The sequence below is a fragment of the Lagenorhynchus albirostris genome, unplaced genomic scaffold (genome assembly GCF_949774975.1).
Source record: "Lagenorhynchus albirostris unplaced genomic scaffold, mLagAlb1.1 scaffold_275, whole genome shotgun sequence".
NCBI classification, from domain to species: Eukaryota; Metazoa; Chordata; class Mammalia; order Artiodactyla; family Delphinidae; genus Lagenorhynchus; species Lagenorhynchus albirostris.
Genome location: NW_026783373.1, coordinates 40,360 through 65,178, shown reverse-complemented (window position 1 = coordinate 65,178; position 24,819 = coordinate 40,360). Strand labels below are relative to the sequence as shown.

Here is a 24,819-nt window from a genome sequence, read left to right as displayed (position 1 = left end):
AGGCAAGACATTCCTTAAGCCGGGCAGAATTTTTTTTTTTTTTTTTTTTTTTTTTTGGCAGTACGCGGGCCTCTCACTGTTGTGGCCTCTCCCGTTGCGGAGCACAGGCTCCGGACGCGCAGGCTCAGCGGCCACGGCTCACGGGCCCAGCCACTCCGTGGCATGTGGGATCTTCCCGGACCGGGGCATGAACCCGTGTCCCCTGCATCGGCAGGCGGACTCTCAACCACTGCGCCACCAGGGAAGCCCAAGGCCAAATCTTTAATAGAAAAGCCAAGAAGAAAATACGAGACCAAAATACACAAATATTTTGGACAAACATACCTAAAATATTGCCCTGCTGTCATCCAAGGGCCCCACTGTGTTTTCAACAGTTATAAAATAAATATGTAATGTTCTCCCAGTAGTTTCCCCTGCTTCCTAACTGGTTCCTACATCCAAACTCCACACAGAAAGCCCAAGCGATACATTAAAAATGTAAATAAGATCATACTCATTACCCTTCAGCAAACCTCCATCCTACTAGGAATGGATTATCGTGGCTCACAAAGCCATGCATGTTGTGGCTTTGCTGATCTCATCTCCATCCCCCACCCCAGCCCTCTGGCCTCTTCGATCTTTCTCCAATACCGATCTTTCTCCAACACAGAGGTGTACTCCTGCTTCAGGGTCTTTGCACTTGCTGTTCTCTCTGCCAAGAATATTCTTTCCCCCCAGAAAGCTGCATGGCTCATTCTTTCACTTTATTTAGGTCTCTGCTCAATTGTCACCTTATCATCACCTCAAACGTTCCCCCACCCTCAGTAACCATCCTCTTACTCTGCTTTAGTTTTCTTCCTGGGCTATGACAGTTTCCTCCTTAGATTACAGCACTTCAGAGTACCTGATCTATTACATATTTCTTCATGTATTTGTTTGTTTTGACTCTCTCTCGAGGATGTAACATTCAAGAAAACAACAACTTTGTTTGAAACATAGATGAGAGCTCCCAGGCCAGCCTGCCAGGCTTTACTTCCATGTTCAAATAGATGAGGCACAAAGTGGCTGCTGGCTGTGGCCACAAGTAAGAAGCACATGGCACAAACAGTGGAAAGAAAGAGAAGTAAGATTTGGCAACAGATTGGAGAAGACGTAAAAGGGAGAAGATCCACAGAGACCTGAGGTTTTGAGCTCAGTGGTCTGGAGCTGTGCTCTCCATTGTGACGGCCACAGGCCACACGTGGTGAGGGAGCACTTGAAATATGGCTGGTCTAGACAGAGATGTGCTGTTAATATGAAATACTAAGTCTTTGAAATCCGGTGTATAAGAAAAAAATGCTTGTAAAATGTCTCAGTGATTCTTAAAATATTGATTAACATAGTATAATCTTATCATTTCTATGTGTAAATAAAACATTAAAATTCATTTCATCTGTTTCTTTTTGTTTTATAACATGGCTACTAGAAAATTTTTAATTACATATGCAGCCTGCACTATATTTCTTTCAGAGAGGGCTGGTCTACAATATAAACAGTGGTACCACTTGCAGAAAGAGGAGAGGAAAGAAGAGAAAGAACTATTATTAGTAACAGATAGGAAGCTACAGTGAGGCGTAATCACCCGCTTCCCCAGAACTTTGAAATCTGGTAAATAAAACTGCCCTCTGGAAGTTGGGGTGGGGGATAGAAAATCACATAATTGCTTCAAAGCTGAGATGTACAGCATAACCTTAAAAAGCTAGAATGGTTTTTCGATGCAAGAGAGTAGGGCCAGAATCTACCAGAATGTATGTATATAGCTTAAGAAAAAAATGCATCGGTCACAAGGGGCATTGGTCAGCAATGAAACATGGAAGAAAGGATCTCATGAAAGGTGACATGGGCAGTAGCTATCAAAGCCTGTGCAGGCTCTTAGTCTGATGCCATTAAGCAGAAGACCCCAAGGCCCAAGATGACCATCTAATTTACTGTCCAAATCAAGCCACTGTTGACAGCAAAAGCGACATCATAAACCATTGTGCTGGGACAACAAACCGGAACCACCCAAAGCAAATCAGAGCATATGGCCACCGTACCTCAACTAAGTCATTCTAATTTACTGCTCTCATTGCAGCCTTCTGATCATACCAAATGTACCTGAGACTAAGGCATACATTTTAAAATAAATTCACATTAGTAAAACCTGAGATGCTTCTTACAATTGATGCGGGCATTTAATATCAGGCTTCTCCCCCGCCCCACCGCCTGCCCCAAACATGTTACTAATTTAATAGTACATCTTACAGTCAATGACATCTTACAATCAAAGATAGAGAGTAATTTGGCTTCCCATGTGAAATGACATGAAGGAAAACAGACATTTCTCCAAAGAAGACATACAGATGGCTAAAAAGCACATGAAAAGATGTTCAACGTCGCTAATTATTAGACAAATGCAAGTCAAAACTACAATGAGGTATCACCTCATACCAGTCTGAATGGCCATCATCAAAGAGTCTACAAACAATAAATGCTGGAGAGGGTGTGGAGAAAAGGGAACCCTCCTACACTGTTGGTGGGAATGTACAATAAATTGGTGCAGCCACTGTGGAAACCAGTATGGAGGTTCCTCAGAAAACTAAAAATGGAGCTACGGTATGATCCAGCAATCCCACTCTTGGGCATATACCCAGAGAAAACCATAATTCAAAAAGGTACATACACCCCAATGTTCATTGCAGCACTATTTACAATAGCCAAGACATGGAAGCAACCTAAACGGCCATCGACAGAGAAGTAGATAAAGGAGATGTGGTGCATATACACAATGGAATATTACTCAGCCATTAAAAAGAACGAAATAATGCCATTTGCAGCAACATGGACGCACCTAGAGATTATCATACTAAATGAAGTTAAGTCGGACAGAGAAAGACAAATATCATATGATATCACTTCTATGTGGCATCTAAAAAAATAATACAAATGAACTTATTCACAAAACAGAAACAGACTCACAGACCTGATAGAAAACTTATGGTTACCAAAGGGGAAAGGTGGGGGGGAGGGATAAATTAGGAGGTTGGGATTAACATATACACACTACTATATATAAAATAATCAACAAGGACCTACTGTATAGCACAGGGAACTCTACTCAGTACTCTGTAATAAACTATATGTGAAAAGAATCTGAAAAAGAATAGATACATGTATATGTATAACTAAATCATTTTGCTGTACACCTGAACCTAACACAATACTGTAAATTAACTATACTCCAATATAAAATAAAAACTTTTTTTAAATTCATTTTAAAAAGAATTAATTAATCAGAGAGTAGGAATGCCCTCCCCAACCAGGCAATTTATTGCCTTTGGAAAATAACAAGTATTATGGTTTTAAGAATTGTTCTCTTGTGAGTTTAGTTAGTTTGAATTGATAACCTAAGACTGAGTTCCAAGTCTAAGGCCAAAGTCTAGATCAAAGACTGGAGTGAATTTACTGAGGTCATTCTGTCCCATGGGAACCTCAGCTTTACCCAGGGGACAACTCTGTGTGCCACCATTGGGCACCACCGTGACTCTTCCCCATCTGAAACTGGCAGGGGCAGTAAGAGTAGGAATCTGGTTTGGATCTGTTGGGTCTAAAAAACCAGCGAGATGTTAAAATGGAAGCAGGGCTGGAAAGAGAACTTGAATGAGACATACATGGGTTATACATAATCAGAAGAAGAAATGATTTTGTTTGTGTCCAATAAAGCTACAGTTTGGATAAATCATCAGTGCCTGTACCTAGTTAACAAAGAAACTGCAGGAGCATAAAAAGGTTTCACTGTTAAGTGCCAAATTGGCTAGACTAGTGGTGGCTTAGTGTTTGCAACCTCTTATGAATACAGCAGTCATTGGGAAAGTGCTCTGTGATAGATTAGCCACATCTGATATTGGCTCATAAGGGGTGGAGGAGGGCACAGAATTAAAGCACAATTCTATTGGAAATATTATGTTATTAAAGATATGTTCCTTCAACAAAACAGACAATAGTAAGACAATATGTAACATGAGAAAAACAATTGAAATCAACTTACTTATTTTGTCCAATTGTCTCAAAATCTTTCACAACAATCCCAAGGGACGATGAGAAGTCCAGTGGTATACCCCTCAGGTCGAACTCCAAAATCTGTCCACAGGTAGGTTATGAAAACAAAGAGGCTGTTAAAAGGATCCGGGAATATAATAAGATGCACCGATACTAAATAGCAGGTCATCTCCACCAATGACAATCTTTCGAAGTACTCAGTTCTATAGTTAGACAAAAGTGCTCAAATTCTGAACCTGGAGGCTGCTGAGGCTCCTGGGAAAGCAAACCAGCTCCTAGCTTCCCGTTTTCTAGACTCTGTGGCTTTGGACAAGTCACCAAATCCGTCTCATAGGCAGAGAACTAGACTGAATGCCTACCACAACTGTAGCACAAATAGAAGAAAATATGTATGTGAAAATGCTTTCTTCAATGGTTATTTTTAAATTATTTGCTTTTCTTAATCATATTATCGAAGAAAGTGGTAAATAATCTAAGAAAACATTTTCTGAAATGCATCAGCCCCTTATTTTAAGTCCCACCATGGTCAGTGCTGTAGTCAGCTGAGTCTCTCATCTTAAGGCAGTAAATTGCTTTCTAATGGCAAATGTTAAAAAAAAAAAAAAAGATTAACTTAGTACCACTGATGTCTTTGATTATGGAATAAATTAATTAAATAAAGCAGTGCATGATGATGGTCTGATGCTCCTTATAATGGGTTTGGAATGGATGGAGAAGGAGTCTCACAGCTCGTATTAAAACATACCCACAAATCCACATGGGTTTGGGTTGGCATTTCATTTAGGTTTGGTTTCAGTTATAAAGCTGCAATTGGGAAGTTTACTTGATAAATACATATGCACTATGAGAAAAAAAATGCATTGGAAACAAAATGGGGTAAGATGGATGACGCCCTCGGGAAAACACGCCTACTCATGTGACCATATACCTCTCTGCCATCGGCCACATGGATTGAGCTCAAATATAAAGAAGCGTGTTGGGACTTCCCTGGTGACACAGTGGTTAAGAATGTGCCTGCCAATGCAGGGGACACGGGTTCAAGCCCTGGTCCGGGAAGATCCCACATGCCACGGAGCAACTAAGCCCGTGCGCCTCAACTACTGAGCCTGCGTTCTACAGCCCGAGAGCCACAACTACTGAACCCACACGCCTACAGCCCGTGCTCCAGCAACAAGAGAAGGCTGCGCACCGCAAGGATGAGTAGCCCTCCACCCCCGCCACAATTAGAGAAAGCCCACGTGCAGCAACGAAGACCCAACACAGCCAAGAATAAATAAATAAACTAATTTAAAAAATAAAGAGGCATGTTATCACTAAATGCACACATACATGTACTTTTTATTTATTTTAGTCTTGGAGCTCTGTGTGAGGTGCTAGGAACCCACAGTTTCCACAGGGACCAACCAGACAGCCTCTGGCTCTCATGGAGCTGGCAGTCCAGCTGGCTGTGCTCTGGGTTCCAGTGAAATTGCAGAGAAGTGGAATTCTCTCTCAACCTGCATGAAACCAGCAGGGCATTTCAGATAGGCATTAAGAAACTTTTAGTCTTGGCCTCATCCAGTGAGAACGAGTAGTCTTTATTTTATAGGGATACTGAAACTTGTTGGGAGGGGAAGGGGAGAAGGGATTTGCAGTTGGTGGAAGGAAGCCGTCACAACCTGGTGACTTAGCAAAATAACAAAGACATTTATCACTGCACTTATCCAGAACGGTTTGACCTGGTTTTTAGAAAAACAATAGGGCAGATGATCAACTTTTCAAAAATTAGTCAGCATAGGAAAATCCTACTCAGTGGAAAGAATTAAAAATTTCACATATCTGTAAATCTATTAAACACTGAAACAATTTATAAAATAGATATAAAGTCATTAGTGGGGGGGAGGTCTATAAATTATATCAATTCAATACAATATTACATAGTCAATAAAAATATTTTTAATGGAATTATAGGGGTATATGTTCAGGAATATAATAGTAGGAAAAAATAGGATAGGAAACTGTATTCACTGTATGATACTAATTGGCTAATTCTAAGACATCCTATTTTATTAAATGTATTCATTCAATAAATATTTGTTGATACCTCCAAGATGTTAACAGTAGTTGCTTCTGGATAGTAGGACCAAAAGGAATTTTTTTAAGCTAATCTGAAGTTTTCAAAATTTCTACATTAAGTACATATTACTTTTATCAACATAAAAAACAATAAATGACACTCTTCCAGATACACAAAGTATCATGTCATACCATTTCGATTAGTCACATGCAGATATGTTTTTTAATTACAGAGCTTTCTCTCTGGGACTCCAGAGGTGATCTAAGCCCACCCCTCGCTCTACAGATGTGCCCCAATTTGCAGCATAACTGGACAAGGTTACACAACAAGCGCACGGCTGCACCAGGCTAGAACCCCACCCTCCTTAACCCATCCAGGCTCCACTTGCCACACCACTACTGCACAGGAGATGTCACTGTGCAGTAGTGTCCTTAAGCTGCTCTGCTGTCTCTGTGGCCACAGAGGGAGGTGGAGGGGGTAGGGGTGAAATGCAGAGATTCTCCTTCCAAATATAAGAGTTAAACCTCTGACCAAAGACGGGACAATCAGAGGTAGCTTATCCAGTGAAACAAAATTGAAAAATAACGAAGTCACCTCATTCCACACTGGGTTGAGTTCATTATCGACTTTCTTTGTTTTCTTTTTCTCATCTGCAAATTAAAAATAAGAGATATCAATTAGAAATATTTACAGAGCCTGTACCATTCATCTGTTCATTCAAAGAACCTTTCCCTGAGGGCAAACGGTGTGCCTACATTTTACCTTCATCTGACTAGGGTGAGGGCTACCTGAACGAGTTTTCCAAACTGAACAGCATTTTTGGCCTAAAAACATTTTTCCCATCCCCAGACCGACAAGGAGCTGAGGGATGGGAGACTCAAAATCACAGAAATGCTGTGATCCTCTGTCTCTCCCTCAGCAAATCCTGCAGACCAAAGTCACCCAGGGCCTGTGCATCTCCCCAGCTTGTTGCAGAAAGAAGCCAACGAAGGTAACCTTTGACCCACAGGTATCCCATTTTATAAATGAGGATACTGAGACTCAAAGGAGTTGAGGAATGTGTCTGACCTCATATGCAGCAGTGGTGCCCTGACATAAACCTGGAATTTCAGCTCTGAAGCCCATGCTGCCTTTGCATGTGATAAGACCCCAACACAGCTTAAAGATTATGCTGGATTCCCTCTCACAGCCCTAATACAAGGTAATTCGTAGATGAACACTTTCTAGGACCAGCAGAGCATTGGGCATTTCCTTTACTCCTGGCTCATTGTTTCTGAAGACACAAGGTCTTCTTTCTCTGCATCTGAGACTGGACAGTACACCTATCCAGATGAGTAAATGTTTATCTAGCTAGTGCTTAAAGCTTTCTTGGAGCAAAGTCCAAAGAGCAGGGGCTTCTCCTGAATCCCTGAGGCCCCAGACACTTAACAAAATAAAAGCTAAGGGCTCCCCTGGTGGCGCAGTGGTTGAGAGTCCGCCTGCTGATGCAGGGGACACGGGTTCGTGCCCCGGTCCGGGAAGATCCCACACGCCGTGGAGCAGCTGGGCCCGTGAGCCATGGCCGCTGAGCCTGTGCGTCCGGAGCCTGTGCTCCGCAGCGGGAGAGGCCACAACAGTGAGAGGCCCGCGTACCGAAAAAAAAAAAAAAAAGCTAAGTTTCAGTACAAAAGGCTTTGTAAACCTTAGCTCACCTGTTTTCAGGGGGAAAAAAAAGTTTTTCTTCCTGTGTGTCTCTTCTACTATCACACAGAACACTCACAACACTCTGACACCAGATGTATTGGGCGGGGCATGTTCCCCCAACCAAGCAATTTTCTGCAACATCACCTGGGTGTTCTACAATTTAACTCAATCCTGACACTGTCTACCTGGAGTTAGCATCAGATCCCAGGGGTTAAGGGCTCGGTCCCACAAGACTGCCCCCACCCCCAGACACCAACAGCAAGTCCAGGTTGTCACCTGGGCTTCTAACCAATTGGCAATAAATCTGAGGTTCCTATGACCCCATCCTTGGGTTCAATTAATTTGCTAGAGCAGCTCACAGAACTCAGGAAAACTGTTACTTACATTTACCAGTTTATTATAGGACTGATAAACGATATAGATGAACAGCCAGCTGAACAGATACATGGGGTGAGGTCTGAGAGGGCCCCAAGCACCATGGTTCTGTCACCATGGAGGTGGCGGTGCGTTGCCCTCCTGGTACCTGGATGTGTTCACCCACCTGGAAGGTCTCTGAACCCCATACTTCTGGGATTTTTATGGAGGCTTCATCACGTAGCCATGATTAATTATTAACTCCATTTCCAGCCCTTCTCCCCACTCTAGAGAAGTGGAGCTGGGGCTGAAAATCCCCAGCTTCTAATTATGGCTTCGTCTTTCTGGTGACCAGCCCCCATCCAGGGGCCCACCCAGAGTGGCTTCATTGAACAAAAAATACTCCTAGTACTCTTATCCCTTAGGCAGTTACAAGGGTTTTAGGAGCTCTGTGCCAGGAAAAATGAGCGAGGGCGTGGGGTTGGGGGGAAGACACAGACCAACATATATTTTTTCTATTATCTCACATCACCTAATCTCCTTCAAACCCTAGGAGGTATGTATAATCATTTTCATCTCCCTTTCACAGCTAAGGAAACTGAGAAGTCAAGTAACGAATTCAACGTCACCGAGTTAGTAAGTGGGGCAGAGCTAGGTTTTGGACCCAGGCAGTCTCACGTTGGTGGCCAAGCTTTGAAGCACTCCTCAGCTTCCCCTCTACTGCTGTGGAATGGAGGAGGTAGTGGGTTTCGTTCAGCTAAACGTCACGTTGCTAAGGCTCCCAGCACACGGCCAGCTGTGGGACTAGCCACCTCATTCTTCCACGACCTCAGCATAGCAAAGCTATGAGTCATCGCCCTCACTCTGCTAGGCATTAACTCCTCCACTTGAGTGGGCTCCCATCGCCCAACTGGCTTCCCTTTTTAAACTTCGGCAGGACTTGACTCATCAGCTCATGCCTGGACCTATCCTGACTCTGACTGTGGTCTTTCTATGCAGCCTCCAGAGCCCCTCACTGGATCAGATTCTGATGTCACCTAGAGGTGGTCCTGATTTCCCCTCTCACACTTCCATATTGACCCCACTCACTCTTCCCCTCGTCTGACAGAAACCTCTCAATCTTCCTCTCTGGTACAGTACCAGAAAGTGTGGGAGAAAAAGAGAAGCCCTGCAAAGGATGTTGAAATCGATGGAACTGGTCAAAATGGCTTCTATCCACAGCTGTAGCTGCTCCCTCTAAATAATGATCTACAGGTGTCAGGTTGTGCATTCTACTGCAGTGACTCTAAATCCTTACAATAAACCCGCAAGGTAAACATTCCCATCCTCATTTTATAGACAAGGTGGTTAACTGAGAAAAGCTGGTTAACTTGTCTAAGGTCACACAGCTAATAAAGCAACAGAGCCAGAATCTGTACCTACGTCTCCCTGGCTCCACAACCTGAGTGTGTGTTTGCTACCACACCAATGCCTCACTAGAAGCTGTCAGAAATGTTGAATAAAGAAGATGCATAGGGACTTCCCTGGTGGTGCAGTGGTTAAGAATCCACCTGCCAATGCATGGGATGGGGGTTCGAGCCCTGGTCTGGGAAGACCCCAGATGCCGCGGAGCAACTAAGCCTGTGCACCACAACTACTGAGCCTGTGTGCCACAACTACTGAAGCCCGCACGCCTAGAGCCCGTGTTCCGCAAGAGAAGCCACCACAATGAGAAGCCCTAGCACCGCAACAAAGAGTAGCCCCTGCTCAACGCAACTAGAGAAAGCCGGCGTGCAGCAAGGAAGACCCAACGCAGCCAAAAATAAATGAATTTTTTAAAAATGTGCACACAGGGCTTCCCTGGTGGCGCAGTGGTTGAGAGTCCGCCTGCTGATGCGGGGGACACGGGTTCGTGCCCTGGTCTGGGAAGATCCCACATGCCGCGGAGCGTCTGGGCCCGTGAGCCATGGCCGCTGAGCCTGCGCGTCCAGAGCCTGTGCTCCGCAATGGGAGGGGCCACAACAGTGAGAGGCCCGCATACCGCAAAAAAAAAAAAAAAAAAAATGTGCACACATTACATTTTATTGCCTTTTCTCACATGTCAGCCAAAAAAGTACATAAATTCCTGTCTTATCAGCAGCCACAATGTCACACATTTATTCAATTATTCCACATCTTTTTTTAAAAAAGGCCTCAGTTGCAGGCACTAAACGTCAGATTAAACTACAGGAAACTCTTTCCCCTTCTCCACCTCCCCTAGTTCCCACCTCTGAAGTTATGAAGAGAACTGTTTCTGTCTACAGTAAGGAATTAAATAGTTTCAACCCAGAACATAACAATTGATTCAAATACAGAATACACTCTGGACCATGATTCAAGGCATTCTTTGAGACATTTCCTGTTTTTTGATTAGCTACACTGGCTTCCCTCTCAGTTCTGTGAAGGTCACCATTGCAGTAATTAACTCGCTTGCCAACCTCCCAATAACATTTCCTAAGAACTGAACAAGCACTCCTTGCCAAGCCGCCATGCCCTCGTGCACAGAACCATTTCCTTTGCTGTTCACCTACAGTGTGAACCCTTATTGAAATAGTGAGAGAAACACCATGACTCCTAAGACCGGATTGGTACATCTGTGCTGAGAGGACCAGGGTGAATGTTAATCCTACGTCAACTTGGCTAGTCTATGGTGCCAGTTGTTTGGTCCAACAGTAGTCTAGATGTTGCTGCGAAGGTATTTTATAGATGTGACTAACATTTGCAATCAACTGTCTTTAAGTAAAGCAGATTACTCTCTATAAGGTGGGTGGGCCTCATCCAAACAGCTGAAGGCCTTAAGAGGAATAACAGGTTTCCTAGAGAAGAAAGAATTCTGCCTCAAGACTGTATCAGAAGATCCTGCCCAAGTTTCCAGCCTGCTTGCCTGCCCTTTAGATTTCAGTCTCAAGACTACATCAACTCTTACCTTAATTTCCAGCCTACTTGTCTGCTGTTGGGCTGCACCCTGCAGGCCTACAAGGCCTGTACTTGCCCAGCTTCAAAACCAAAGAAAGAGCCCGGAGTAAGCAACAGAGACATCAATGGTTTAATGGAGGGGGGGAGCTTACACCTCTGAAGCACGGTCCTGGAGCGACCCCCCCACCATGTGCTGCAGACGGCAGGCAGGATGGCAGGCACCACGTGGCAACAGTCTTCAGTCCCGGGAAAAAGGGGAGGTTACCACTTATAAAGGAATTGATGTCAGATGCGCTCATTAGTTACCAGGGAAACCAGCAGAGGGGCATGTCCTTCACGGCCCCCTTGATAAGAACAATCACCAGCTGGGGCCTGGGGCAAGTAAGTAGGAAGGTGAGTCAGGTGAGTAAGATACAGGTAAAGCAGGCACTGGTCGGGCAGGGGGATGTAGAGAGAGCAAGAGAACAGCCATCTTGAGTGGCCTGACCATATACCTGCCCCAGAAATTTCAGTCTTGCCAGCCCCTACAATGGCATGAGCCCTCTCCCCCTCTCTGTCTCTGTCTCCCTGTCTCTGTCTCTCTCCATTTATATGTACATATATACTATTGGTTCCAGAGAAACGGAACCAACTGGTAATACCAGGTGCCCATGGAAGTAAGAACATCTACGATGGTAACACATTTTACATACTTCCAAATACATACACACCATCTCACTGATCCTAAGAATCCTGCAAGGAGAAGACAGGTATTGGTCCAGCTCTTCTCACTGGACTTGCAAATCAGGGAACTCTCCATTTCCCTGAGCTGTCACCTCAGGGAGACATAAGGCTCAACGCCCAAGCTCAGAGTCCCTCTTGTGTGAACTGGTGAATTTAGACTAGATGATCTCTAAGTTTTCCTCTAGGTCCAACACGAAGTGCCCCCAAGTCCTGACTGCTTAGATTGCTGCGTCTTACTGAAATGGCCCCAGGAGAAATGGGGGTGCTACTTACAAAGCTTTCTTAAGTAACTCAGCTCTTTGGTACGCAAGGTAGATCAGCCATGCATCTAAACTTGACCTCCCATTCAGAAATACTTCTGAATCTTCTCTGGGTCCTGGATTATGCCCCCTTTGTTTTGAGAAACATTCACAGACATACACAAAGGCATCCACTATCTGGCTTAAAATTTCACAGAGCCCCCTGAAGCCCTTCCACACATGGCTAACAGTTATTAAGTGCTCTGCCCTAGTCACTGTTCCCAGCGCTTCCCATGACTGTCTCACTTAATCTTCACACCAACCCTAAGAGGTAAATTCTATTATGATCATCTCCAGTTACAGAGGAAGAACCCAAGACACAGAGAGGGTAAGCAACTTATCAGGAGTCACACAGCAAGTGAGTGGTAGAGCAAGGATTGAAACTCTAGAAGATACAGACACAGAGCAATTTCCAAAATTGGAGGATTAAGACCAGAGAGTGACTTCTTAAAGGCTGGGACTGCGTTATTAACATTGTTATCCCCCACAGAGTCATTTCTCCATGATTTGAATGAAATGGACTTGATAAGCTCATAAGTATTATGACTAAAGTTGCTTCAATGATTAAGAAAATGAATACAAAGTGCTCAGCATAGGGCCCAGCGTGTCGTAAGCACTAAACCAGCAAGAGCTAGTACATCAATATTATTTCTTCTTACGGCACCTGAGCAGCACCCAGTGTGGACTCCAGGAGGTTTCCCAGGCTGTGGAGCCCTCTCTGGAGGGCAGGGCCCCAGTGACTAAAGGAAGTGCCCAGGGGCCTGGGCACAGCCCTGGTGGAGCAATTCTGCCACGTGGCTCCATTCCAGGCCTCTGAGGCTCGCCAGAGGCAGCTGGCATGTGGGTAGTGCCTGCTCCTCCCTGGCAGTGAGCCTGGCAGCTACCAGCATCTAGAAGAACGTCCACAAGAACCAGGAAGCAGGGAAGGCTCCAGGAAGGGCCAGCAGGACACTACTCCGCCCTCAGGTGTTAGAGGGACTCATGAAGACAGGTGGCCCATCCAGGTCAACCTGGCTGAAGGAGTATCTCTATTTGCTTCCCAACCGGCTGCAGTAATGCTCCAGGAGATGTTGCCAAACCGGTTCTAAGAGAAAGGCATTTTGGCCAAATGGCAACTGGGACACAAAGCGAGGCTGTTTTGTAAATTTCTGAAACAGTCGCTGACGTTGCTGATTAAAGGAACGCCCAGACAAAAAGGCAGGCTGGGTTACCGCTCAGCGTTCTGTTCCCAGTGCCCCAGTGGCCTCTGGAGCCGCCCTTTCAGGCACACACACTCTTGAATCAAAACCAAATCCTCAGGGGAGCTGCGGTGAAGCCGAGTCAATCTGAACAACCCATACAGCATCTACTTCCTAAAAGCTGACCCTGGGGTGTGGTCACCTTCCAGCCCTGCCAACTGCCTGGGCTGCAGATGAAAGGAGCCCAGGTCGGGCAGGCACCTGGATCGGCTCTCTCGGTGGAGAACTGAACACGAGCATCCGTTCTGTGCCGGACACTTGAAACACATTCACGTCAAATCCTTATGCGGGAGTGTTGGACTGCACCCCGCAGGCCTCCAAGGCCTGTGCTTGCCCAGCTTCAAGACCAAAGAAAGAGCCCAGGGTCAGCAACAGAGACATCAATGATTTAATGGAGGGGGGAGCTTACACGTCTGAAGCAAGGTCCTGGAGCGACACCCCACCATGTGCAGCGAACGATGGGTAAGACGCGGCGGCGGCAGTCTTCGCTCCCGGGGAGGGGGCCCCGTGTGGTGGAGGAGAGATTACCAGTTATAGGGAATTGACATCAGGTGGGCTCATTAGTTACCAGGGAAACCAGCAGAGGGGCGCGTCCTTCATGCCCCTTTGATGAGAACAGTCACCAGCTGGGGCCTGGGGCAAGTACCTAGGAAGGTGAGTCAGGTGAGTAAGATACAGGAGAAGCAGGCATTGGTCGGGCAGGGGATGTACAGAGAGCAAGAGAACAGCCATCTTGAGGGGCCTGACCACACACTTGGGGGTGGCTCTGGGTTTGTGAAAACCAGGGGTGGCCTGTCTGTATTGTATCTGTGGTATCTGGTTGCAGTGCCCCTCTACGTACCTGACCCCAGGGATATCTCGGAAGAGAGGTGGACCAAGATTGTAAGGGTTATACAGGGTATGTAGGGGTGAAGTACACGGTCAGGCAACTCAAGAAGGCTGTTCTCTTGTTCTCTGTACATCCCCTGCCCGACCAGTGCCTGCTTCTCCTATATCTTACTCACCTGACTCACTTTCCTATGTACTTGCCCCAGGCCCCAGCTGGTGATTGTTCTTATCAAAAGGTCCGTGAGGGGCGTGCCCCTCTGCGGGTTTGCCTGGTGACTAATAAGCCCACCTGACGTCAATTCCCCTATAATTGGTAATCTCCAGCCCCTGCCCCCCACCCCAGTGAAGACTGCCACCATGTCCTGCCCACCGTCCACCACACATGGTGGGGTGTTGCTCTAGGACCTTGCTTCAGACATGTAAGCTCCCCCCTCCATTAAACCATTGATGTCTCTGTTGCTGACTCCCGGCTCCTTCTTTGGTCTTGAAGCTGGGCAAGCAGAGTCCTTTTAGGCCTGCAGGGTGCAGCCCAACAGGGAGGTACTAATATCCCCATTTTGCAGATGAGGAAACTGAGGTTCAGGGGTGTTAACTGACTTGCCCAAGGTCACAAAGCTACTAATTGGCAGAGCTGAGCTTCAGCCCCATGCCTGCCTCATTTCCAAACCTGTGCTCTTCACCAGCACCTCAGGCTGAGGGTGCCAGGCAACCTGCCACATTTTCACCACTTACCAGCTGGGTGGCCTTGGGCACTGACTCCAACTCTCCATACCTAGATTTCGTCATTAATAAACATGGCAACGTAATGCCCAGGAGTAATAGGTACCACATTTGGGGCTCATGCCAGGCACTCTTCACAGGGCTTTGTATGTTACCTGTTGCTATTATTGTCCTTATTTAAGCCCAATAGCACAATAAAATTAAGTAGTTTGTCCAGGTTCACCTGCTGGTAAGAAACAAAGCCAGAATCTCGATGCAGGTGTTCTGGCTCCTAAGACTTAATCTCTGGTGACTCTGGCTAACACGTTTCTGAGACATAATCTGCCAGAGACTGAATTAAGACTGGTGCTCTGCAGATTCACTTCGGGCCCTGCTTGAGGAGGTGACTTCCTGTTGTTTCAAGAGAGCCCCTCAAGGCCTCAGTGTTCTGGAAAAGGGGATGAAAAAGGTCACCTCGTAGGGTTGCATTGAGGATCAAAGGAGAGAGCGTGAGAGCGCCAGGACACAAGGGACATGCCTCTGTGTAGGATTCACATCAGAATCATAAACGGCCTCCATTAGCCAACATGAAGAGGATCCAGTTCCTCTGCCCTCCCTGACTCCAAGAGATTGTATCAAGAGGAAACAGTCACAGAAAAGAACTTTGAAAATAAGCACAAAGCACTGAGTCAAAAGCTTGATAACTCCATCCTAACCCTCCTAGGCAACAATCTTAGCTGAGTGACGACTCAGCCTCAGGTCCTGATATCCCATAATTAATCCTCTCTTTTAATGGGATTTTTACCCTTGCCAGCAGTTTTGATCCACTACACTCAGCCCTCCTTCCTATGCTGAGAAGAGCTTTGGCCTTGGGGCTCTTGAGCAGAGCTGGGCTGGTCAGTTGCTGCAGGTATGAGGGAAAACTGGAGATCAGATAGTGTCTGTGGATGGCGGCTTGTTAGTGGGAGAGGATGGAGGGTAGACTTAATGCAAGAGAGATGCCAAGCACTGGGAAAGCCAGACACGCACGACGCAGTGGGAAAGTGCGTGAGACAAAGAGTCTTGGTCTGGGGTTCGAGTCCTTGCCTCTTCCTGGTCACCCAGCTTTGGTCACTCTTGTCCTCTCTGAGACTCAAAGTGCTCATGTGTGAAATGAGTATAAACAATACATGTCCTGGACACCTGCTAGAGTTGTTGTGAAGAACAAACACGATCAAGCCCAGGAAAGGGCTTTCTGCACTGTAAGCGCCCTGGGAAGAAGCTCCTTCCTCAGGCCATGTCTGTCACACATGGGAGGCCACCGTCATGTGTCCAGCACACTGGGACAAACTGAAGGGCGTTTGGAGCCCCAGACAAGACCCCTGAAGCCAGAGGTATCTGGCTTCAAGGCACCAGAGCCCCAGGTCCTGGCACTGGTCTGATCAGATGCGTTCAGGGCTGAATTTGGCCAGGGAAACAGAGCCTGGATTGTCAGGCTTAGGGAGCTAAGCCCCGAGCCCAGGTGCACTAATTACCCCAGGGTGGGTCAAATGCAGCCTCGCCACACAGGGGTGGGTGTTACAGCCTCAGGGTGGGCCTGTGTATCCCAGCTCCACCTGGAACCTAGTGTGGGGTCTTGAACAAAGCAACTCACTCTCCCCAAGACGTGGTCTCTTCAGCTGTAAAGTGAGGGACTTCATTTTTTTGGTGAGAAATAAATGAATGCATATATGTGAAGCTTTAGTGCAACGCTTCATAGCTAGAAAGTGCTCGTCATCAATATAACCTGCAAAATTTATGCCTCCTTTCCAGGAGTTTAAACTCATTGAACTCTGCATCCACTGAACTCTCGCTGGATCTACAGCTAGACTACAAGCTGCATGCAGGCGGCGGCCACGTCTGGCTTGTTTCCCATCCAGCTTGCGGTGCTGAGCCCAAGGCCTGGCAAAGTACACTCTCGACCAAGATTTGTTAAATGAGTTTATGCCTGAGAGGAGCAGTAGGAAGAAACAGCAGCAAAAAAGAGGATGGAAAGAGACAGGGACTGCCCAGGCAGTGAATTCCAACAATGAGGAGAGATAAGCAAAAAGAATGGGTTTTTTTTTTCCTGTCTTTTTTTAAATAATGAAAGAGGGATAAGGGAAGGGATTTTTTTATAATTGATAAGTTATGCTATGGGGATGAAAAGATGATGAAAGTAATAAACCAGAAAACTAAGGTAAGGGGAAGTGGAAACTCACCCTGCCATTCAAATATTAGGATGTTAATACTTTACATGTAATAAGTAAAGAGTTGTAGTCGCCACTAATAAAATGGCTCCCACTTGACTCTCCAGGAACTGATTCACTGCTAAGCTATGTCAGCTCTGAGCTTCTGAGTCACAGTGTGTCCTAAAGGCTTTCATACCCTGGGGAAACTCACCCCAGGAGGGCTGGGTTTTGTTTTTTCTTCTTCTTTTTTTAAAGTTCTTTTGTTCTTGGTACACAGTCTTCCTCTTTCAGACTGGGTCCAGATGCCCCTAGCACACGGAACAATTCAATCCGTTCAGAGCGGGGAGGAAGGGATCATAATTTGACTTGGTTGTTTTAGGCACTTTTTTTTTTTTCTCTGTAACCATGATGACCTCCAGGAAGACACACGGAGGCTCTGGAATCAAGAGTCCAGAGATGAATCCTCACCTGTCTCTGTCTCAGTTTCCTCATGCGTAAAGCCAGACTTCAAGAGGTGAGGTGGGAATAAACATCTATTTTTAGTCCAGGTACCTTAAAGACATCATCTCATTTGACTTTTACAATCTTCATGGGTAGGCCTTATACCCACTTCACAGCTAGGAAAACTGAGATTCAGAGAGGTTTCTTGTCGTTAATTAGACCAAAGCCCTAATGTCAAGGTCAGAGGTAGGCTAGGGCTCCCCTGCCTTCCAGCTTCCTTTGAGATGCAGCTTAATGGATCCCAAACAGCATGTGGAAACCCTGAAGTCCTAAATACTCAAGATCAGTTTTGTAGTTTGTGGTCACAGGGATCTGGTCTCATTTGGTCCTACGTGGTCCCCCTGGCCTCTGAGATCCTAAACTGAATGACTGAAGGGAGGAGCCAGAATTATTCATTCAACATTATTTATTGGTCATCTACTATTTGCCAGGCACTGAGCTAGGTGCTGGAGAAAGAGACATGGTCCCTGCCCTCATGAAGCTTCCAGTATGATTGAAGAGGCACACAAATCAAATAAGCCAGCAAATACACAACTACATGTTCCAATAGACGCCACAAAGGAGTATAGGATGTTAGGGGACAGAACTACAGGGCACCTGATCTAGGGCTACTCTGATCTCCCAGGATGTGCTGCTGGGAGAAGCAGGGTGACCTCTGGTTCCAGCCTTGGCCTGGGGAGCCCAGACCAACCAGAAGACCTGGTACTGCAGGGACAAGGCTATTTCCCACTTGCCTTCTGCTCTGCTATGACTCTCAGCACAACCTTGGCTGCACAGACCTCACAAGGCCAGGGCCCCACTGGTCAAGAGGCCACCAGGCTCTCAAGCCTGCTGCTGAGCCCCTGACAGGCAGGCTTCCGGTCCCAGGAGGGCTGCTTCATTGCTGGCCACTGAGGCTGCAGAAACACTGCAGGGATTCTCACTTTGAGTTAATGAGGCAAATGTGAGCCGAAAATCCAAGTCAACAGAGAGTTGCTAAGAATCTACCGTTTATATCCCTTAGGATGACTATTATCCCCAAACAAACAAACAAACAAAAACCACAGAAAAAAACAAGTGGTGGCAAAGAAATTGGAACCCTTTTGCACTGTTGGGGGGAATGTAAAATAGTGCAGTCACGATGGAAAACAGTATGGTGGTATCTCAAAAAATTAAACATAGATTTACCAAATGATGCAACAATTCTACGTCTAGGTATAAACCTCAAAAAACTGAAAGCTGGGACTCAAATGATATTTGTACACCCACGTTCACAGCATGATTCACAATAGCTAAAAGGTGGAAGCAACTCAGGTCCATCAGTGGACGAATGTATAAACAAAATGTGGTATAGACATACTATAGAATATTATTTAGCCTTAAAAAAGGAAGGGAATTCTGACACATGCCACAACAGGGATAAAACTTGAAGACAGTCTGCCAAGTGAAATAAGCCTGTGACAAAAGAACCAATATTGCATGATTCCACTTGTACCAGGTACTTAAGAGTCATCAAACAGAGAGACAGAAAGTAGAACTGTACATTTAAAAATGATTTAAAAGGTAAATATTATGCTATGTACATTACAGCACCATTAAAAAAAAAAACCCTGCTATATGCCTAGCTGAGAGGCTATCATGTGCTCTCACAGATGAATCAAACGTGGGCTCTGCCTTCAAGCCGCCTGCATGCCACAGCTGAAGGGCATCCCATTTATTCATGTAAGCCTGGGCCACCCGTCAGAGGTCCCCCAGGGTTCTGTATGTACCCCCAGCAGTGGGGAAGGAGTCAGGCATAAAAGGGGGAGGAAATGAGCGTTTGCCACATAACTCCTACACGCCAGGCACTGTGATAGTGTTTTATCACCGTTGATCCTTAAGAGTACCCTTGTGAGGTACATGTAATTCTCCCCATTTTATAGGCAAGGAAAGAAAAGCTCAGGAACATAGTTGCCCCAAAGATTTAGCTCCTAGTGATAAAGTCAGAAGTGAAACTCTGCTCAGTCCAAAGTTCATCCCCTTTCACGTAATGTGTTGATTACAAAGAAAGGGGGCTCCTTAAAGGAGGGGTAGGGGTGGGGTCAGATTACAGCTTAAAGATGGGAAGAAGCAGGTCTAATCCCCAAACTGGAGGGAGATAAACTGGATGGTTCATGTTCTCGGCCCTCCGAAGCTTACCTTGTGTAGGATCCACCTTGTCTGTCCCGGGATTCTGTATTCCTTGTCACAGCTGATTGGACCAGGGGTGAGACCAAAACTGAACCAATTGGAGTCTTGGTCTCAAGCATCTCAACTAAGAGACACAGATGCTGTAGCAGATGTGGAGTCAGGACCAAGTCATCTCCGTGGTAACCCAGAGCCCCATGCAAGCTGCTAACTGCAAGGGAGCAGCGGTAAGAGTCCCCACTAAGGCAGCCAATGTGCAGAGAGGAGACGGATGCAGTGCAGGGAAGGGCGGAGGCCTGAGGCACACAGTCCCCTGGGGAGCCAGAGCAAAGGCTTCCCTGCCCGACAGGTGAGACCCATGATTGTATTCTGGGAAATTTCTCTCTGACTTTAGGGGAAAAACTTGAGCAAACCTGAGTTCCTTGCAATTCAACAACTGCTGACATGACACTTTATCCCTCAGGTGGGACAACTGGGTTGGGAGAGAAGGACCTTATGTGAGTGAGATCACAGCTCAGGTTGGTTGAGGAAATGCTCCCCATTTGACCTTTGGGAGAATAGCAAAATGTGTCTTTGGTATCACTTTCTATTTCTGTGCCTCTCTTCTACCTCTTCGGGGGCCTCCCTCTCCAGTCTCAGGTAGCTAATGCCCTCTGGCTGGCCTCTGGCAGAGACACCCCACCCAGCCCTGCAGGTATGCACAGGCTAAACACTCCCTAACCCTAACCCTCATGTCCTATTTTACAGAAGAAAGTGAGGAAGGATGGCCCAACTGGCCTGCCCAGCAAGGTTTTCTTATTCATTTAATTCGATTGGGCTGCTTCCTTAGTATCTTTCACATTAGCTCCTGCCTTCTCATTCTAGCCCTGGAATGAGCTCCCTCTGCCGTGGAAAGCATTTGCCTCAACTAGTAAACCATCTAATTAGTCTACCTGACTAGAACTAATCTGTCCACAACGCAGCCTAGTGGCCCCCCGGTGATTTGTGAGTAAGGCGCAATCCCAATCACACCAGATTACTCTGTCAACCTCACCCCACAGGCCCGTGGCTCCCTGGCCTTTTTTGGTGCTGTTCCAAACCTAGAATGTCTTTCTTTTCATTACTTCTGTCAAATTTCCACTCATCCTTTAAGACCAACTCAAGGACACTTTGTCCATGGAGCTTTTCACGCTTCCATCTGCTTTTGCATTATAATTTTTGCATGTCTATTCTGGTTTGTAACTCATTTTTGTGTTCCAACCAGTTGCTTCCCTAGAAGACCAACGCATGTTATACGGATTTTTCTAGACTTGATTTCTGATATACTGTCTGGCACATTTTAGGGCTCCATAAAAGGAAACGTTATCGAATAGGGAAGGAAGTTTAGGAATTCCCATGTGCAATTTCACATGTGTATTCATTTAATCCTCAAACACCTCTGCGAGGTAAGAGGTGTTATTAAGAACTCTGAAGCTGAAGGTTTTAATTCATTAGCTCATGAGCACTTAGGAAGTTAAGAGGTGAGAACTGGGCTCCTCATTCCTAGGGCTCCCTGGCTCCAAAGCCCAGGGCTCACTAGGCTTTGTATCCTAACGCCTAAGGCCAAGTTAGCTGATAAGGCTTAAGGTGTCAGATGTCTAAGCAGCTGTTTCTGAGTGAAAACTCTGCTCAGACCCACTTGAAGCACACCCCTATTCAACAGAACAGCTGTTCAATAGAAATTACAAAGTAGGTAAGGTCACCACTGCCATATCACAGCAGATGCATTATGCCTTACAGACCACTGCACATTTCATGTATGAATTTTCAACATAAAACTGGCTGCTTCACATCTTTCTTGTCAGGATCAAGAAAGCAAAAAGTAGCACGACACCGGTTTGCCCCTGGGTAGCAGGTGTTAGGCACTCAGCGTTAGAAATGTGTGAAGTGGCCCTTTGCCAAGCCTCATCCACAAAGCACCTGAGAGAATATTAAGCGTAATTCTTCCTGAAAGAAGGGAGAATGGCGGACTTCTGATGGTCCCTTTCAGGACCAAGAATCAATGACTTTATTGCGCTAAGATGTCTCAAATCTCTTGCCAGGGCATTGTTTCTAGGGTCAACCTTTAAAAGGTATATTCAACATCAGTGACATGTTAGATGCGGCGGAGGACATAAAAACCCCATGCCTTCTTGGCCGAGCCAGAGACTCACCAGTAAACCCAAACCAGACAAAGACCAGAGCCCCTGAACACGCCTTGAGGGCATGCAGTTAGTGGAGGAGGAAAACAAGTCACACTGATTGACTTTTAAAAGGCAACTGTGGGACTTCCCTGGTGGAGCAGTGGTTAAGAATCCGCCTGCCAATGCAGGGGACACAGGTTTGAGCCCTGGTCCGGGAAGATCCCACATGCCGCGGAGCTGCTAAGCCCCTGTGCCACAACTACTGAGCCTGCGCTCTAGAGGCCGTGAGCCACAACTACTGAGCCCACGTGCCACAACTACTGAAGCCTGCGCGCCTAGAGCCCGTGCTCTGCAACAAGAGAAGCCACCGCAATGAGAAGCCCACGCACCACAACGAAGAGTAGACCCCGCTCGCCGCAACTAGAGAAAGCCCGCGTGCAGCAACGAAGACCCAACGCAGCCCAAGATAAATAAATTAATTAAGACAAAACAAAACAAAGTCTTCACGTTGAGAGAGGCCTCAGAAGTCTGTCTAATCTAATCTCAGCTAGATTCAGTCTCACAACCTGGCTGTCTGCGTGAAACTCAAGGGAAAATGGCCACCTCTGGCTGGCAGGCACTCTGATCTTAAGATTCAGAGCTGGCTCTCGGAAGCTGGTGAACCCAAAGAACATGAAAAATCAAGTGGGTTTTGTGGTTTCCATAATCTCCTTCTGCACTGCTAAGTATCAATGACATCCACACCACAGGGACTCCAGTAACCCCCAAATCCTCCTGGTTCATACTAGGTCCTAAGAAGTTCAGTCTTAGAAGGGGACTGTACACGAGAGACTGAGGTCAACTCTAAACCAGTTGGTTGTCAGTACAGCACATTCCCAACTACAGTCTAACAGGGGGCCTCACTGTCTATACAGGTATCACCATTAACACTCCCATCACTTGGCCATTCTTCCCACCGTCCTACAGCTTGAGAAGTGTTGCTTACTGCCTGACCTTGCTGTTTTATGTACTCAAGAGGCAAAATTGTACACATTTCAGTAAATTCAGGGGCTTTCTTCGGTGCTGCCTTGATCCTCTGTTAGGGCTTTTTACATCCTACTCTCCCCACTCTCCCCCACGCCACCCTGTGAAGTGCATCCAGCTTTGCTCCATTCCCACTGATGGATATATGGTGGTATCAGTATCCTCAGTTCTGTCAGAACTTAATGTTAGCGAATTCCCTGGTGGAGCAGTGGTTAAGAATCTGCCTGCCAATGCAGGGTACACGGGTTTGAGCCCTGGTCCGGGAAGATCCCACATGCCATGGAGCAACTAAGCCCATGCACCACAACTACTGAGCCCGCGAGCCACAACTACTGAAGCCAGCGCGCCTAGAGCCCATGCTCCGCAACAAAGAGAAGCCACCGCAGTGAGAAGCCCGTGCGCAATGAAGAGTAGCCCCCGCTCACCACAACTAGAGAAAAGCCCACATGCAACAACAAAGACACAACGCAGCCAAAAATAAAAAAACAGTAAAAGAAAAAAAAAAAGAACAATGTTACTTAATCTTACCCAGTGCTCAAAATTGGAAGGCACTCCTGGAAAGGGTTTGCCATCACCAGTGTTTTAAACCATTGGAATAGATAGAAAGCAAGAAAAATGCTATATTCATTACTATATCTGCTTTAGTGCCTAAGGCAATGCCTTCCATACCTTGCTGAGAGCAGTTATTCAGTACATGGTACTGTAAAATTATAAAACCTTAAAGCTGGAAGAAATCTCAAGATCAGTTCCCATGATTCCACAGCTGAGAAATTTGAGACTTGGGTGATTAAATCTGGGTCATCGGCTACTTTGTCAACGTTAGCCAGAGTCCAGATGTTCCTACTTTAAGTTGAGTTGTTTCTTCCATCGGGTTGCTTATCAGATGAATGAATGAATGAATGACTTTACTGCTCAACTGATACTATGAAAGGAGACTGGAAAACAGACTGAAGTTAAATAACCTAGCAAAAGTAATGGTTTAGGTAGCCTATATTTGCCCACCTTAACTGAAGTTTTTCACTTTCAGTTGAGTGTTTATGTCCATAGCTAAGGCAGACATACTTTTAGTCATTTAAGTTTGACCAATGCATATACACTCCAGACAAATAACAAGTCAGATTTCAATATAGTGTTAAATTTTAATTTCATTATAATCTATATGACTTGCCCCATGACATCACCAGATTGAACCCAACATATGTTTACGTGTCTTTACATGTCAATGGTGAAGGAAACAAACTTTTCATGTTATGTCTCTATTATGTAGCTGCTTCAAGAAAAAAAAAATTATAAAACCACAGTGAGATATCACCTCACATCTGTCAGTATGGCTATTATCAAAAAGGCAAGAAATAACAAGTGTTGGTGAGGATGTAAAGAAAAGGGAACCCTCATACACTGTTGGTGGGGATGTGAATAAATGCAGCCGGTATGAAAAACAGTATAGAGATTCCTCAAAAAATTAAGAATAGAACTACCATATGATTCAGCTATCCCACTTCTGGCATTTATCTAAAGAACACAAAAACACTAATTTGAAAAGATATGTGCACCCCTATGTTCATTGCAGCATTATTTACAATAGCCAAGGTATGGAAATAACCTAAGTGCCCATCAATGGATGAATGGACAAAGAAGATATGGTATATATATGCAATGGAAATACTACTCCGAAATAAAAAAAGGTGAAATCTTGCCATTGCAACAACATGGATAGACCTTGAGGGTATTATGCTAAATGAAATAAGTCAGATAGAGAAAGACAAATGCCATATGATTTCTCTCATATGTGGAATATAAAGAACAAACAAACAAAAAACAAATGAACAAACCAAAACGAAACAAAAACAAACCTGCAGATACAGAGAACAGAGCAGTAGCAACCAGATGGGAAATAATGGGGAGGAAGGCAAAATGTGTAAAGGGAATCGACTGTGTGGTGAAGAATGG

General features: G+C 45.7%; 1 protein-coding gene across 3 annotated transcripts in view; it reads right to left on the bottom strand.

Moving 5' to 3' along the window:
• LOC132514309 (myoferlin) overlaps positions 1-24,819 on the bottom strand; it is a 141,574-nt gene that overhangs the window by 115,112 nt on the left and 1,643 nt on the right. For all 3 annotated transcript variants that reach the window (XR_009538736.1, XM_060138919.1, XM_060138920.1), the window contains exons 2-3: positions 6,707-6,762; positions 4,046-4,137 (exon numbers count right to left, since the gene is read on the bottom strand). Coding sequence is in view for 2 of the 3 variants with exons in the window: in XM_060138919.1 (XP_059994902.1) it covers positions 4,046-4,137; positions 6,707-6,762 (148 nt within the window). In the remaining variant the exon portion in view is untranslated. The remainder of the gene's footprint in view (positions 1-4,045; positions 4,138-6,706; positions 6,763-24,819) is intronic.